Source organism: Typopeltis vanoorti, chromosome 12 (assembly GCF_054136105.1).
Source record: "Typopeltis vanoorti isolate ZY-2024b chromosome 12, IOZ_Tvanoo_1.0, whole genome shotgun sequence".
In the NCBI taxonomy this organism is placed as follows: domain Eukaryota; kingdom Metazoa; phylum Arthropoda; class Arachnida; order Uropygi; family Thelyphonidae; genus Typopeltis; species Typopeltis vanoorti.
This window is the reverse complement of record NC_143560.1, coordinates 41,773,609-41,790,385: the sequence shown is the minus strand read 5'-3', so window position 1 is coordinate 41,790,385 and position 16,777 is coordinate 41,773,609. Positions and strand designations below refer to the sequence as shown.

General features: G+C 35.5%; 1 protein-coding gene across 6 annotated transcripts in view; it reads right to left on the bottom strand.

Annotated features, from left to right (window-relative positions):
- LOC150100731 (plexin-A2-like) overlaps positions 1 to 16,777 on the bottom strand; it is a 992,258-nt gene that overhangs the window by 200,912 nt on the left and 774,569 nt on the right. For all 6 annotated transcript variants that reach the window (XM_090402045.1, XM_090402043.1, XM_090402046.1 and 3 more), the window contains 2 exons: positions 16,634 to 16,741; positions 11,657 to 11,750 (listed from right to left, as the gene is read on the bottom strand). In XM_090402045.1, the coding sequence (XP_090258171.1) occupies positions 11,657 to 11,750; positions 16,634 to 16,741 (202 nt within the window). The remainder of the gene's footprint in view (positions 1 to 11,656; positions 11,751 to 16,633; positions 16,742 to 16,777) is intronic.

Sequence of the window (16,777 nt, the reverse complement as noted above, 5' to 3'; positions counted from 1 at the left end):
TTGCATCACCAAACTGAAGCCTTTTGGCTCTTTATTTTAGTAAATAATAAATAGTTAATTTTAAAAATTAAAAAAATCCTTAATTTGCCCATGGTACTAATTTACCATATGTTTACAAACTTTCATGAGTGGGGCGAAACAAAAAATTTCTCCAGACATCTTTCAATCTCATCATCAATATAGAATATTTTGTTTTCAAAGAAAATTCAACTACTAAGTGCCAGGTACTGATGTCGAATCTTCTACCTTACATGCAATAACAAACATCTGCATGGCCAGCTTTGAAGAAATCATGATTTCTATCATACACTCATTGCTGGTAACATTATGTGCATAATGTATCTGTGATCCAGAAGTTTTCCAAATTAGCACTTTTAAATTTTCCAAAACAAAACATAAACACTAACAGATCAAATTCACAAAAATGGAACATTTTCATTCTTTAACTCCTTGATCACCAACTTTTCTCATGACTAACATTTTCCATACATGGATGTTTTATTAATGCTTCTTTGTGGGAGATGAATTTCATTGCTTCATGAAAGACCACTGCCCTGTTTACTGGAGAGGCTTGAAAATGTTTTACGGTCTTTACAGCAGGGTCTTCAGAACATCTAATCCTAAATCTACTCACTTAACAAATACTAATATACTACAGGCTAGGTGCGATTTTGGGGCATGTGATAATAGACATAGAAATATATTTAAAATGATTCATTAACAAAACAAAACCTTGCTTCATCCTAAATCTCTAAAATTACACACTATTAAAATTTTGTTGCACAGAGACAACATTGCAGAGTCAACTCTTCTGATACACAAACTTCAAAGGAAATATGAATACCTCATTTCAGTATTCACCTTGAAGTTGGTTTCAATTACTTTTTTGTTGAATAAACTCTACAAGTCTCCCAATCTCCAAGCTATTTAAAAAAAAAATCAGAAAAAAAGATGTCATGTTATTAAAAAAATATACTTTGCACATATAGTTTTCTTAAAAATGTTATCCATGGTCCTGGAGTGCAAAAAAAGGAAGATTTTTTCCCCCATTTATTTATTTATTCGTATGGCATGAATAACAAAACATGCAGTACAATATACTGTCACTTTCAAAACATATAAAATTAAAAGTTAAAAGTCATTTTAAAAACCAATAAAATTAAATGGTTATATCCATATTGGTCAGATAGTTCATAGCTTCAGGTCATCGCTTAAAAAGTCCAATTTGTCTCCTGAATATGCTCTGAGATAACACTGAGTCACAATATGGTTCAAAATTCACAGTTTGTCTTTGAGCTCCACAATCACAATGCGGGGATGGTCATTTACCCCATTTAAAAAGCATGTCTGCACATACACCATGACCAGTGGGAGTGTGAGCAAGCATCAAAACTTTCTTGTAATTCTTCGAGAGAATATTTTGTGATGTCATCTGTCTGGCTCTCCCACTGTTCTTGCCACTTTTGCTTCAGGTCAAAGTTAGATTGTAGTAGTTGGGCTAATTGTAGTGGTGGATGTTTTGATCTCAATCATCATACACTTAAGTCTGGGAGATCTAAATGTATTGGTAGGGCTGTGTTCTCCAAGATTTTCTTATACTCTTGTAAGAGAGCCTTAGTCCTGCACAGATTCGGTGGACAATATTGCTAAGAGCTGGAAGTCAGTGTGTGGGAGTTGACTTAATTGTGCCAGAAATCAGTCTCATTGTATTATTTAGTTGGCCATCAACAAGTTTAACATGTGTGCTATTTAGCCACACTGGTGAGCAATATTTGGCAACAGAGAAAACCAGACCAAGAGCTGTAAATCCGCAGATTATCAGTTGTTGCTCCCCATGTCATGCCTATTAGTTTTTGTATTATGTTGTTACAGGTTCTTAACTTAGCAAAAACGTTTGTTAGGTGTTGCTTGTAAGAGAGCGTGTAGTCCTGGGTCACACCCAAGTACTTTGGAAACTTATTGTGTCGTAGTAAACATCCTTCAAAGAAGATATGTAAAATGACATCTGCCATGTGATTATTAAGGCGAAAGCTTGATACTTCTATTTTGTCTGGATTGAGCTGGAGCCTCCATTTTTTGTAATATTCACCTATTGTTTTCAGATCTTTTGTATGTCTTCAGCCTGACTCATGTTTTTGTGTCAAATGGCAATTACAGTGTCATCAGCATAACAGAACTTGCATGAGATGGTAGCAGGCAAGTCATTTGTGTATAGGTTATAAAGTAAGGGTGCCAATACTGACCCTTGTGGAAGACCATTATTAAGTTTTTGCTGTCAGGATATTTTATTTCCTAATATAACTTAAAAGAAATGTTCAGTGAGCATGGAGGAAATTAAGTGTGCAGTCCGTTTACATAGGACAATGCTAAGAAATTTGTATATAAGACCTTCACACCATACTGTATCAAAGGCTGCTGTTGGGTCCAAGAAGACAGCTGATGTTTTTTCTTGCTTCTGAAATCCAGCTTCTAGTATGATGTTAAAGTGAGCACTTGATCACAGCAACCACATTTTTCTCTAAAACCAGCTTGTTCAATTGGGACATGCTGCATAATTGGTATGGACAATCTGTTGTACAGAAGGTGTTCTAAGATTTTATAGGTGCAACTCAATAAAGCAATAGGTCTGTAACTTTTTGCCTCCTGGGGTGGTTTTCCAGGTTTAAGAATAGCAACTATAAAGCCACTTTTGTCTTCTTAAACTGGCTATGTAGTTGGCCAGTCAATAATATTTAGCAGGCCAAATACTATAATTTTATAGGATTTGGCCTGCTATTAATCAGAAATGGAGGATGGACACCGTCAAAGCCTGGGGCCTTGCCTGCTTTGATATCTTTTATGATGGCTTTTACTTCATCTATAGTGAAGATTGAAGCATATCGTGAAAAAACAGGGGCATTTGTTTTTAAAGCTCTAAATTCTTTCTTAACTTTCTTGATAAGTTCACGGTCCCTAGGTGCCCTTGACATATTAATGATTTGATTAGCTATTTTCTCAGGGGAGATAATTGTGCTTTTTCTTTTAGGTAGATTAATTGTGGATAGTTGTTGGAGAAGATTCCAAGCTTTTCTACTTGATCGTTTGAAGTCAAGGTTTTCAACCGTATCAATGCATTTTGTTTTTCGAGATGAGTTCAGGCTATGTAGTAATTCATCTGCTATTTCAGGATCTTCACTTTTCAGGAACTCTCTGTAGAGATGTTCACTCTCTTCATTCCATCCAAGGACATAATCTTTTCAGTAACCTCTAGGGATATATTTTTTCGCAGTTGACATGATTGCTCCTACAAATCTCTTGTACTCAGCAACTCTAGCAGGTATCCAACGAACACATTTACCCAATTCATTCGAAAAATTTCTCCAATTTGCTTTTTTAAAATTCCAACGCAGTCATGGAAAGGATCTTTCCTCCATTGTCAACCTTACATGAGAGGTTGTAAACTAAAATGAAATGGTGCATGTGTGGGCAAGTAATTAGGAATTCTTTCTTTCTTCCTTTCTTGAAGAACTAGGTGCTTGTAATCCTTGAGGAAAATACTGTAATTACATTAAGAATGTAATTACATATGTTCTTAAGAAAATCTGTTCCTAAGAATAAATAGATGGAATGAAAGAGGAAGATGAAAGTTGGTTTGGTAAGTTTGAAGCAAACTGTGCATTTGTTGACTGCTCATGTTTTTACATGTATGGTGGAAAGTGAAGGAGCAATGGCCACTTTGATGAAGAATCATTCATGAAAAAATATCTATTATAAAAAAAAAAGTGCAGAAAGAGCATCTAAGAGAAAGTGACTGGAGGGAGGGTGTGTGTGCGCATATGTGCACACACATGAGAGAGTCATCTTATTAAGCAAATTATCATCTTCTGGAAGATTAAGCATCCTTAAGGAACTTTATGGTATACAGTCCCAAATGTCAGAAAAATATTCTAAAGTTGGATGAATTTGGGATTTATACAGTTAGCAGTTGTACAAGTAAGGAGTAGTATCTTAAATGAAACAGACCATCCACGTTTTTGGAGAATGAGGCAGCTATACATGTGATCAGTTTGGCCAGAGAAAGGGTCCATAAGTTAGCCCTAGAAAAGAAATCTGATCTTGACTGGAGATCTGAATATAAATAAAGGTCAGGAAATTTTGCCGTTTAATTCACAACACCAAAGGAACAAAATAAAGATTATATTTATCTCATGTCATCTTCTCTTTTGCTGTAAGGCTCAATGGCTTGTTACAGCCAAGTAACTGGCTTCTTATAAACCTGAAGCAATTAATACAGATAGGAGTTAATCCTATCTGTATTGTGTCCCATGGCTGTAAATTGCATTTGTTCTCCTGGTCAGTTTGAATGTTTTGTGAGATGAAAAACCTAAGTATCCGAAATGAAAAACCCTGTAATCCCTGTACGAGACCAACTAACTCAGCTTCAAATGAAGTGTTCTGATTGAAGTTTTTCATGCCTGAAGAGGGATTTGAATCCAGATCATTCCAACTAAAGCGATTTTGGTCTATTTGTTTATTCCAACCAAGCTATGGAGGATGATATTTATTTAGCTGCAAATAATTTGCTTGTTTTATACCAATCATCTTCAGAGCACAAACAGTTTATCACACTATGCAAACGCTAACAATCAGCTATTAGTGAGAACAGTTTTAAAATTGTTATAAACAACACAAAGAATTAAAGTCCTAATTTGACACTACCTATTGAATAAAGAGAAGTTTACAATTATTAAGCTGATTTTAAAATGATTGTGTCACAGATTTTTTGTTTTTTTTCCATCTAACACTATGTGAAGGGAAGTCTAATGCATGGTCTGCAGTCCCAAATTGCTATGCCAATGGTGAATTTCTTTTGTTCTCCAGGGCAGATGTCAATAGATCGTCTGATCTGTTCATAGTCAGTCAGTTTACAAATACAAGTTACTTCATACACTCCTGGATGTGATAAAGGATGGAGTTTGTCCTTCGATGAATGGTGAGGGATTTGCTGTGATCTTCTGTTTTAGTAGACAGGGATAGGAGGGGGGGGAGTTAGCCATTGGCTAAAGAAAGTAGGTAAATGCAGTGACAAGAGAGAGAGATATCACTAGAACAAACATCTTGCTTTGTGTGTTAGTTTCAAGGATACTGTATTGCTGGGCTGTCATTATGATGGTGTGATTGTATAAATGTCTTCCACTGTGCATTAGATTTCTGTAAATAGAAAAAATAATGAAATTATATGACAGACAGTTATTTAATTCTTCTTCTTCTATTGAAGGATTTTACATAAATGTAATTTTTTTTTTGTTCATTTAGTATTGTGAACACCAAAAGAAAAAAAACTAAACTGCAAAAAGCTAGTGACCCAATCACAAGGGCTGAAGGCATAGATCATATGATGGTGACTTCGTAATAAAGCTTTTATCTCAGATCTGATCAAATGCTTTGGAAATGCAGAGAGCAATCACAACTTTCTTTGGTTTCTTCAAATCTTATATCCAAAGGTGAGCAACATTTGGCTAGATCTGTTGTAAAATGTGTGGCAGAATTATGCACATTAAGTTTCTAATAGTACTTACAACACAGAAGGTATGTGTAAATGCACAATAAAAATGATTAATAAATTTTTGAATGATATTTTTAATATTATATCATCAGTTATGCTTTAACACATCAAATGCTATCTCAGGCTCATGGTCTGTGCCATAATAGTTCATCCTTTTGAATCTGCCATATTCAACTGAAGATCTTATTTTCAGGCCAAAAATTGATGATTGACTTATCTTTTTTTAGGGATAGACAATGTAGCTTCCATGCTTAAAGGGGCAGATGACAAATATTTAATGACAGCTTGAATAGGCAATATAGGATAGTCTCGATACTAAAATGCAAATTCTAGCATAGTTGGGGATGCGATGCCATCTGAACTAACACTAATGAGAATTTTTATCTTTTTATTTTATTGTTTTGGGGCAAACAAATTTTATATCAATTTCCACAGAAAAGTAAAATCAGGATTAGCAGATAGATCCCTAGTGAAATGATATTAAATACTGTGTCCTTATTCTGTTTCTGTGTATGTCCAAATATGAACAGTAGTCCATAACTAATGTCCATATCTACATATGGACAGTAGTTAGGTAATCATATTTTTAAGTTCATTTATTTTTGAAAAGATCTCCATATTTTATCCAAGGATTTCCTTAGATAAAATATGAAGATCTTTCCAAAAATAAATGAACTTAAAAATATGATTACCTAACTACTGTCCATATGTAGAAAGATATTAGAGAATGTGTGTGTGCGCATCTCTGGATGTTCCAATAAAACATATCCATCACTGGATGGTTATATGATGACATGTTTCAGAAATGAATTGTTATACTTATTTATGAATGTCAGGAGTATCAGAACTAAGAGATATGAAATTGTTACAGTGATCGAGTTTATGGGCCTGAAAATAGTTGGAATAAGTGGAACATTGTTGGACGAGAACATCTTGATGAGAATAGAAATGAAAGGATATGATATTTTTCATGAGGACAGGAAGTTCAAGAAGGGAGGGGGAAGTGCTACTGAAGATAGTTGGGGAATCATGTCCACACAAGGTTGAGATACAAGAGAAAAAAAGTCCCAGTGGTTTGAAGCAGTATGGTGTGAGGTGGAGATTGATAGGATAAGATATTTACTTGAGTGTTAATACAGGCTGAGGAATGTGGAGAGTGATGACAAATGTAACTTGGCTTAGTGAGCAAGTGAAGGGTGATTTCAATTATGGCAATATTAACTGGAATGAAGAGAGTGCCAGGGAATAAGTAGAATGCATTTATTGAGTTCTTAAGGAGCAACAATTTTAGGCAATATGTAACAGCGCACACAAGGGTTAAGAGGTTTAGATCTGGTTATATAATCAGAGGATGTGATTGTGAATGGAGTACCTAATTTCCTGGTTGGTGAGAGTGACCATGAAGAGATCACTTGGGTTACAGCCAATCATTTGAGAAGTTCTATAAAGAAGAGATATGTGGAACTACAAGGCTGGTGATTATGAAAAGCTTAGGAGACAACTGGGAGCTAGGAACAGCATGGAAAGAGGAGTTGAGTGGAAAGGAGAAAAGACAGTCAGTGGGAATCGATCACAAGCTATTTAACAGCAGCAATGTCCGTGTATTCCAAAGGTGAAAAGGCTAAACCAGGTAAGATGGATGAATGAAGAGATTAAGAATGAGATCTGGAAGAAGGCACTGTGGAAGCAACACAAGATGAATGTTAGTAATAATCAATTTCACCAGACCAAAAGGTGACTCTGTTGGAAAAGACAGCAAAAGTGCAGTATGAGAAGAAATTAGTCAATCAAGCTAAGAAAAATCCTAAGGAGTTCTTTCAATATGTGAAAAGTAGAAGATAAAATAACTATGGAAGAATGATGCTAGTTGATGACACTGGCAGACTGATGTAGAGGATATAGTTGAAATACTCAATGAGCTGTTTGTTAGTATATTTCATCCTTGTGAAGGTAACATGATGAGAAGCTGGAGTGTAAAGGGTATGGTGGTGGTGGGGGGTGAATTAACATGGTGAATAAGTAGGAAGTATATGACAATATATCACTGCATGCCTTGACAGAATGCTTTAAGGAATTAACAGCGCCTTTAGCACACCTGTTTAATGAGTCTTGCAATAGGGTGAGTCCCAAAGGGATGGAAGATGGAAAAAAATTATTCTACTTAACAAAGTGGGAGGATAAGACAGGCTACAAATTATATCCAATTTGCATCTGGAGTTGTTAAGAGAAGTTGGTAAAGATTAGGATTCAGAAATAGGTTGATAACAGTAGTATTGTTCATGATGGTCGACACGGGTTTGTGAGTGGGAGGTCATGCTTTAGCAATCTGCTTACATATTTTTACAAACAAGGTGACAAAATTCACTGGATAAAGAAATGCATATATAGTGGTATACTTGCTTTTTCAAAGGCTTCTGACAGACTGTCACATGACAAGCTGGTAGCTAAATTGAAACAGATGGGTGAGTTGGATAGCTGACTAATTCTCAGATAGGTATCAGCAGTTTGTGTACAGAGAAGTGGCAGGGAATTTTGAAGCAATGGAAGAGATGAAAGATCTGAAAGTGATGGTTTAAAGTCACACTGCTAAAATGATAAGGACATCATGATGAATTATGGCAATAACTGGGGGGGGGGTGGACTTTGACATGCAGAAAAAAAGAGGTTATGGTTCCCTTGTATAAGGCTTTGTTCAGGCCACATTTGGACTGCTGGGTGCAGATTTGGTCACCTGATTTTCAAGGGGGATTTAGAGCAGGTTTACAAAGTCAGTGTCAGGTCTATGGAATGCCAGATACAAGAAGAAATTGGGGAAATGTAACTAGATTAATGTGGAGGAGATTTTTCATAGGATAGAGAGAGAGAATGGTAGAATGTTTTTTTTTTTTTTTGTAATAAATATATTGAATTGTCTTTTTACTTATCATTCTTCTGGTATAGTATTCATAGGTTGTCTTCCAACAGAAAGGTCTAAAAAAAATTAATTTCAATAGTGATGCTGATGAACATAAAACAGGAGGGATACATTACAGAGAAATACAATTAAACAAAAAATATGGTGAATTTAATGGAGGTTAAAATCTGTGAAATAATTGAAAGTTCCGAGTTTTGTTCACATATTTTAACAATCACAAGGGAAAGCTCAAAAAATATCCAAGTAACACTGAAAGGGGGACTGGTATACATTGTGCGTGCGCACACACACATTCCAACAGAGAGAGAGAGAGAGAGAGAAAAAATTGATGACAAACAGAAATGAATAGTATTTGAAAGAGTTCTCAAATACTGTGGCATGAGCTTTGGAAGAAAAAAACAGCATCTCACTTTTCAATAGTGAACATAAACCTATAGAACAAATAATATTTTAACTACTTAAGTCTGATTATTAGTGAAAATGGCACACTAATATGAAAAACAGTTAACAGAATAGACAAAGCAGTGTGCTGCCTTTGTCCAATGATAACTAGCAGTACATAAAGTTTTTTTATTTGTCCTGATTTTAAAGTATGAATGAAAGTTGATCAAAGACTGGAAATCAGATACATGAGTTCAGAAAAAAATTAGGAAATTGAACAGAAGGCAGTGATGGTAAAAGAACATTAAAATATATGTATCAGAAAAAGGACTTGGCATCATTAACATTCCAGAATGAGAAAGATGTGCCTTAAAGAACAGAAATGCAGGTGGTGATCAAAGTATTAGAAAATGAATACAAGACCAATCTAGAAAGTGGGGGATTAAAAATGCTGATAAAGTAATAATGAATTCTTGTATTATAAGTATTAACCTATAAATCCTTTGAGGATAAAATACAGAAAACAATAATTCACTGTTAATATTTTTTGATAAAATAGCTCTGAGTTATCATGTCATGTACTAAAAAGGACATTTTATAAAAATATTTTAATACTATAAATTAGTTAAATTGAAAGAATGACATAAAATGTTTGTACACATACACACACACACACACACACACACAGGATGGCCATAATTAAAGAGGAGGTGTTCAGAGCCCCGTAGTGAAAAATGTATTGGATGAAATTGAACCAAACTTAGTATAAGGACACTCTGGAACATAAAATTTTTATTCAAAGAAGATAAAACATATTACAAAATTCTGCCACCAGGGGACATTTAGTGCTAGAATCACATGCTATTTGCATAATCTCACCGTTTCTATTGACAAGTCAGTGGATATCAGGAAGACCAAAATGATTTCACGTCATTCTGATAAGACTGAAGTGCTATGGATCTCACCTTACTGGAACGTGTGTTTCTAGTCAAGCTTTACTATCAACAAGACAGTAATACTAATGCCACGCTTCGAGAATTCCAGCATTTGCAGGATAGGAGAAAAGGTCCAACGACAAAAATAAATCTTAGAAAAATGATTTTACAATTTTAAATTAGCAGATCTTTAGCAGTGAGGCCAGGATGAGGGCACAAACAGATTATATTCCTCAACAAGTTGACAAAGTTGCAACAGGCGTCATGGAACACGGAATGAATAACACACAAGGGTCCAGCAGTGCTCAGGCAATATCAAGGCAACCAGATATGCCATACTCAACTGTGTGGAAAATCCTGTGTCAAATGCTAAGGTTTTTCATTAGCATTTGACACAGGATTCTTCCATACTCAAGCTTTGCTTCATAGTGATGCAGAAATTCGACTGCAGTTTTCCCTCACGTTCTTAGCTCGAATGGAAGTCGATGATGCATGGCTGTAGAAGATCTTGTGGAGTGACAAAGCACATTTTTATCTGAACAGTAGTAACTCACACAATTGCAGCATTTGGGCTGCGATTTCTCGTCTGTTCAATCAGACCCCTTTACACTCATTGAAAGTCACAGTGTGGTGTGGTTTCACTGCATTGTTTATTATTGGTCCACACTTTTTTGAAGAACTTCGCCTGACAGGACCAGTGACTTGTACTATCTTTGCTCTTAGGTATCGAGAAATGATACGCAACTCACTGTGGTCTTATTAATGTTATTAGACCAAATATCATTTGATTTGATCACAAGGAATATCTTAGACTATTCAATTAAGCTCTTATAACAGGGAACTGATTAAGGTCAGATTCTGTGGGGCAAAGTTCTTTGAAAAAGTATGGACCAATAATAAACAATTTTTTACCTTCTGTAAATAATAACCCAATGTTCCAAAGTGTACTTACACCAATGCAGATTTGACAAAGGTAAAAAAAAATCAGTTGGGTTTGGAACAGATAATTGATGATTCATTTGAACTCTTAGTACTTGTGAGAAAAATGTCTTCCCAATCCCATGGATTATTTGACTGGTATCCCTCATTAGGAGGGCTCAACCAGCCCTCCCCAAAGGGACAGAGGAGAAAGGGGGGGAATCCCCCATACAAATGATATTATGATTATGCTGCGCAACTTTGTTGTTCTGCAACTGCAGCAGGCGAAGATGCCTAGACTCTACAATATTCATGCAGGACGGAGCACCACCTCACACTGGATTGCTAGTCCAGTGAATATTACGAAAACACTTCACAGAACACAGAGTAATTAGTCATGCATTTCCTACAGCATGGCCATCTCGTTTGCCTGATCTCCATCCCTGAGACTTTTGGTTGTGGAGCCATCTGAAATGCACAGTGTATGAATGACATGCTGATTTAGCAACTTGAAAGACAGATTAACACAACATGTGAGGCAAATCAATGCAAATCTGTTGAGTTCCAGTGTAGAAAATGTCATTCACAGAATGCAGTTCTTAGAATATGATGAACCAAATCTGTAAGTTATACTAAACGAAAACTGATTTGTTGTGTCTCTTCTAGCCATTACTGTTTGATCAATCCCAATGATTTATAGCACGAAATGTCCCCTGGAGGCAGAATTTTTGTACTATTTTTTATCTTCTGTAAATAAAAACCTCATGTTACAAAGTTTGGTTGAATTTTATTTAATACATTTTTCACTACAGGGCTGTGAATACCTCCTCTTTAATTATGGCCATCCTGCACACACACACACACACACACACACACACACACACACACACACACACACACACACACACACACACACACACACACACAGACCAAATGACCATTAGAGAAAACCATCAGACTTACCATGAATGTTGTCAGGATTATCAAAAGGTTTCGTGCCATCCCAGATAACTGCAAAAGCTGCAGTAATATTTGGTGCTTGTGTACCATAAGAAAACTGAGAAAAATATTAAAAACTAATGATAAAAATTATTTTACAACTGTAACAAAAAAATTCTTAAATATTTTATACTAATAGTAATTAGATATTAAATATATGCTGCTCAATCATAATTTAAAACTTGTCAGTCTTAAATTAAAAACAGCAATTATTAATTTGATTGATACTATTTTATTATTACACCTAGAGAAAACAATTTAATTTGCTTTTACATAATTCTTTAAAACATACTGTTAATTAAATTTTTTAAATTAAACTTTTTTACAAATTAAAATTAACATTTAGTTAAAAGCATTTAGTGTACTTAAGCAAATCCATAATTTTCTTTATTAAATGTAAATTTATAAAATATTTTCAGTTGTTTTTTTTTGAAGAACAGGACACCTATTACCAATAGTGGTGCACTTATTTTATAATGCATAGTGGAATAATCATTGTACAACAAAGGTACAATATGGGTGTAAGTTCAGAAGCATAAGCTTTTAATTTAAATGGAAAAATACCATCAGGGTCAGGATTATTTGCATTAGCTAATGAATATTTTTCCGATGTCCTTCTGGCAAAATTTCAGGAGGCATATTTTGAATAGTTCATGGAGTAATGGGAAGATATTTGCCTTAGTTGTCAATACAAGAGTTGAAGAAAAATAACTTATATCAATGGCCTCTTTATCTTTAGATGTTACCATTGTACTATCAGGATGTAAAATATGTGGAAGGACAGAAGGCTCAGAGGCTTGAATGCCATTTGAAAAGGAGACGAGTTTTGTGCATTTGGCCCTTACAAAGCGAACTTTAGATTCCCCCCCCCCCCCCCAGTTTTGGATTTACTTTCTGCCAGCTTAACAATTTTCTCTCATAATCTGATTTGGCCTTCCTTACCATACTAGTCACCCTTTCTGCCTGTGCTCTGTATTGCTCATGAGCATAATGGTCACCTTTTTGTTTATATTTTCTCCACAATGCTTTTTTTCTTGCAGCTCCTATTTTATATCACTACTGATCCATTTAATCGTGCTCTGTTTATCTTAACATTGGGTATGCAATCCAATACTGCCTTCATCAAACAATTGCTGACTACTTCTCATGCACTACAATCTTTTCTTGTAGCTTCTGATGCCATGGCACTGATCCAAACTGCCACCTGAGTTTGTCATAATTGCCAGTTTTGTACTTCTACATAAACTCTTTCTTGAGTGAGAATTCCACATGTTGAAAACCTCTCAGAACAAGATTGCATAATCAATTTTCCCAATCACAGGTAGAGTTGCTACTGTAGTTATGGATAATCTTCTGATGCTATTACCAGATTCAATACTTTCAAACACATGCTGTTTCAGGTAATTATCCCATAGTAATCATATTAATTCAATTTCCATCTTGCCACATGCCTTTTCCTCCTTACAATCCATATCCAATCCACAACCTGATAACTGCTCAGGCTGCTCTCATTGTGCTAATCTGCCAATGAATGCCATCCACATCTTCCTCTGGATCCCCAGGTATATAGCAGCAACTAACAATATATTTTGCCCTGTTGGCCTCTATCTCACACCTAATAGCCTGAAATCAACCAAATCCCTCAGATCTAAAATCCTCCGTAACTTCTATTTTTGTTGAAGTTCTTCAGCTATCATTAGTAATACCCCTTCTCCTGCCCTATTCCTTCCCCTCTGCCTTCACTGAAAATGCAATATCTCTTACATTCTATCCTTGTAGCCACATCATTCTCTGTCAACCAGATCTCATTGATGCAAAAATATTTTTTGGCTAGGTTGAGCTGACCAATGCCAAAACTCCTCTCCTTTATTTCTGATACTTCTGGCATTTGTGCAAATGCATTTCAACATCCCCTTGGGCCCACACTTATCCTTTCATAATGTCATTAAAAACCAATTCTGATTCGAAATCAGGGACTGCACACAGCTCTTCATTTAGCATTCACACTCGTTTGTCACAAAATGTGGCTAGATAGCTGCTTAAATTGCATTCTCCACTAATATCTCCAGTTTCAGTGATTTTGTATTTCCAACCTCTCAGTGAACAATACTTTTTCCAACCATCTAACTCCAAAACCAGTCCATTAGGCAATACAAGTCCTTCATTCATTAAATTCACTCCACACGTCTATAAACTGCATATCATTCCCCTCCTGCACAATCTTCTCTGATTCATTAGCAATAATGGCCTCAATCCTGTCCTATCAAGCTGAGACAGCAGACTTACAATCTTTACTTTCTCACTCTCCATTTTTGGTTCTTTTGTATCCTCTCTGAGTGCATATTTCTCATCTTTCAAATTATTTACATCTGACAAAACAACCAACTCTGAATTCTCCCTTCTGCAAACTAACGCCTTCACTAACATCCCTGATCTTTGTACATAGGAAACATATTTTCATCACTCATTAAGTACAACTCCTAACTAATTTCCATGCAGTACCCTCTTCTTACTTCCAGTCTATCACTTTTACATTTTTTTCATTCACTTTTTCTTTCATTCTCCCTCCTGCTGTACCACACAGCAACAGTCACTTAAGAACATCTTTTGTCTTAAAAAGGACTCCACATCAGCAAGTTATTTCTCTCCTTAATGTCACCAATAGATATAAAAATAAGTATATAAAGGCAAATGTAACAAGATGAATAAAAACAAGTGTAAAAAATTTCTAAAAACACACAAAAAGGTGTTGAAAGCTTATATACACTAAGATCAACTAATATGTACAATATAATACTCCTCACTCCCTCTGCTCACACCCTCCTTATAGTGTCCAGTGATGACCTCTTGTTCTACCCATCCCCTCTCATTCTATGAAAAATTTCTTCTATATCGACCCGATAACAATCCCTGACTAGTTATGTCTCAATCATATTCCTCCTCTTCCTTCTACAAGGCTCTGCAACTTACATTCTCCCAATCTGTCCTCGTGCTCCCCATTCCAAAGACCACTGACCACCTTTGTGAATCCTCTCTGGACCCTTTCCAACATATCCTCATTACCATGAAAACCTGGCAACCAAATCTGTGCACAATAATCAATATGAGGCCTGATAAAAACCTTATACAATGTCATCATAACCTCTCTATTTCTGCATGTCAGTATCCTCCACATCACTGCCACAATCAGATGTGACATCTTCACAATTTGTGCAATGTGGTCTCTGAATTTCAGGTCCTTGTCCACCATCACTCCTAGATCTCTCATCTCCTCTATTTCCATTAAAGTTTCCCCACCAAGTGTATACTTTGATTCCCATCATTGCTCACCAAATCTCAAACTTACACTTTGCAACATTGAACTGACAGTTCCACTTACCTGCCCATTCATGCAATTTATTCAAGTCCTCTTGTAAGGCCATAATTTTTCGTGAAGAAAAGTGTGATAATTTACAATGTACCCAATTCATATCCGGAGCTACTTCCTTGCCCATAGAAACAACACCACTATGCCCGCCTGTAAGGGCACAAGCTCCATCCAAACAGAAGCCTATACATTTTTCCCACTGGAAAACAGAATATTCTACCAAACAGAATATCGTCATGAATATTGTTATCATGAGCATATCTTACGTAGCATATTAACTGCACATCATTTGTAACATCAGTAGTCTTGTCTATTTGTAACGCATAATAAGGGCTCTTCTTAATTCTTTCAATTAACTGAGATTCTATCACTTGCCATATCATTAATTCTGCGACCAACAGTGTCATTTGAAAGAGGAATCAAATCAACATCTTTTAGTAGCTTGTTGCCAAACATGGTTTTTACCACATCTTTTATAGCTGGAAGTAGCAAAATTTCCCCGATAGAATGAGGTTTCCCTGTTTTCGCTATGTGCAAACTTAAGAGATAGGATTCTTCCATTGTCTTGCTATTAATGGAAACCATGGCTGAAACTATATCTTTCCCATGGTTTAATGTCCCTAAGAGTCACTGAAAAAAATTCATTTCGCTTATTTTTCACATAACAATGGTTAGTTTCTAAATGTCGGAGTTTTGCAGGTTTCATGCACTTGTTCGACAACACTTTATAACACAAAACACACTGAGGTTTCTGTTCACTTTCATCTCCACACCAAATAAACCCGAATTCCAAATATGAACTGTTATATTTCGTACTGTATTTTTTCTTTGAATTGCTTGTTTCTTCTACTTTAATAGTATCAGATTTACTCGGCATTACAACACGTGTATCACGATTAGGGTTAGCATCACCTGTTTCATTTGTCCTTCTTTTCAAAGTCCTAGTTCTAAGCCACTTTTCCATTATTAAAAAACGTTTCTGAAAAATATATAAATAGGGGGGTTAACTCACGACACACTTTGTACAAGTATCACTTAGCACTTCTGAAGATATACTGAGCCTTGGTTGAAGGAGGGGAAACCTTCAATAATAAAAATCAATAAACAACAAGCAATTGGTTGAAATGTGGATAACACACGTGTTCACTTCAAATCTGACAAAACAGCAAGGGAAGGCAGAAGCAATAAAACTATATTGTTGTTCACTTCACCCCTCTTTTATTATTCGTCATTCTGCCGCTAAATTTGTAGCAGCAAAATAACAAATAATAAAAGAGGAGTGAAGTGAACAACAATATAGTTTATTGCTTCCGCTTTTGGAAAATCTGATGCTATTTGTTGGTTTTTTTAAGTCTCCATTTGATTTCAATCATTTTTACTTACTTATTCAATTTTTAATTTGTTTTGTTTGGATAATTAAAAAATATATATTTAATTAATTTACGTCTGCCTGCAGACTACCTGTCACATCGTTGTGGACAACAGGTTGAGAAACACTGCTTTAAAGCTAAGTTATCATAACAATTGTGAACTATATACTGTATATTATGTATTATACAGAAAAGTATACACACCTTCATGTGATCACAATAAATGGTATCTCCTAGAAGCTGTGCGTTCACTTGCCTTACTCTTCCTTCAATATTAAACTGGCATACAAATCTTGTTGATGAAATAAATTGCTAAAAATTATAAAATTAAATTATTTTCATGCTAAA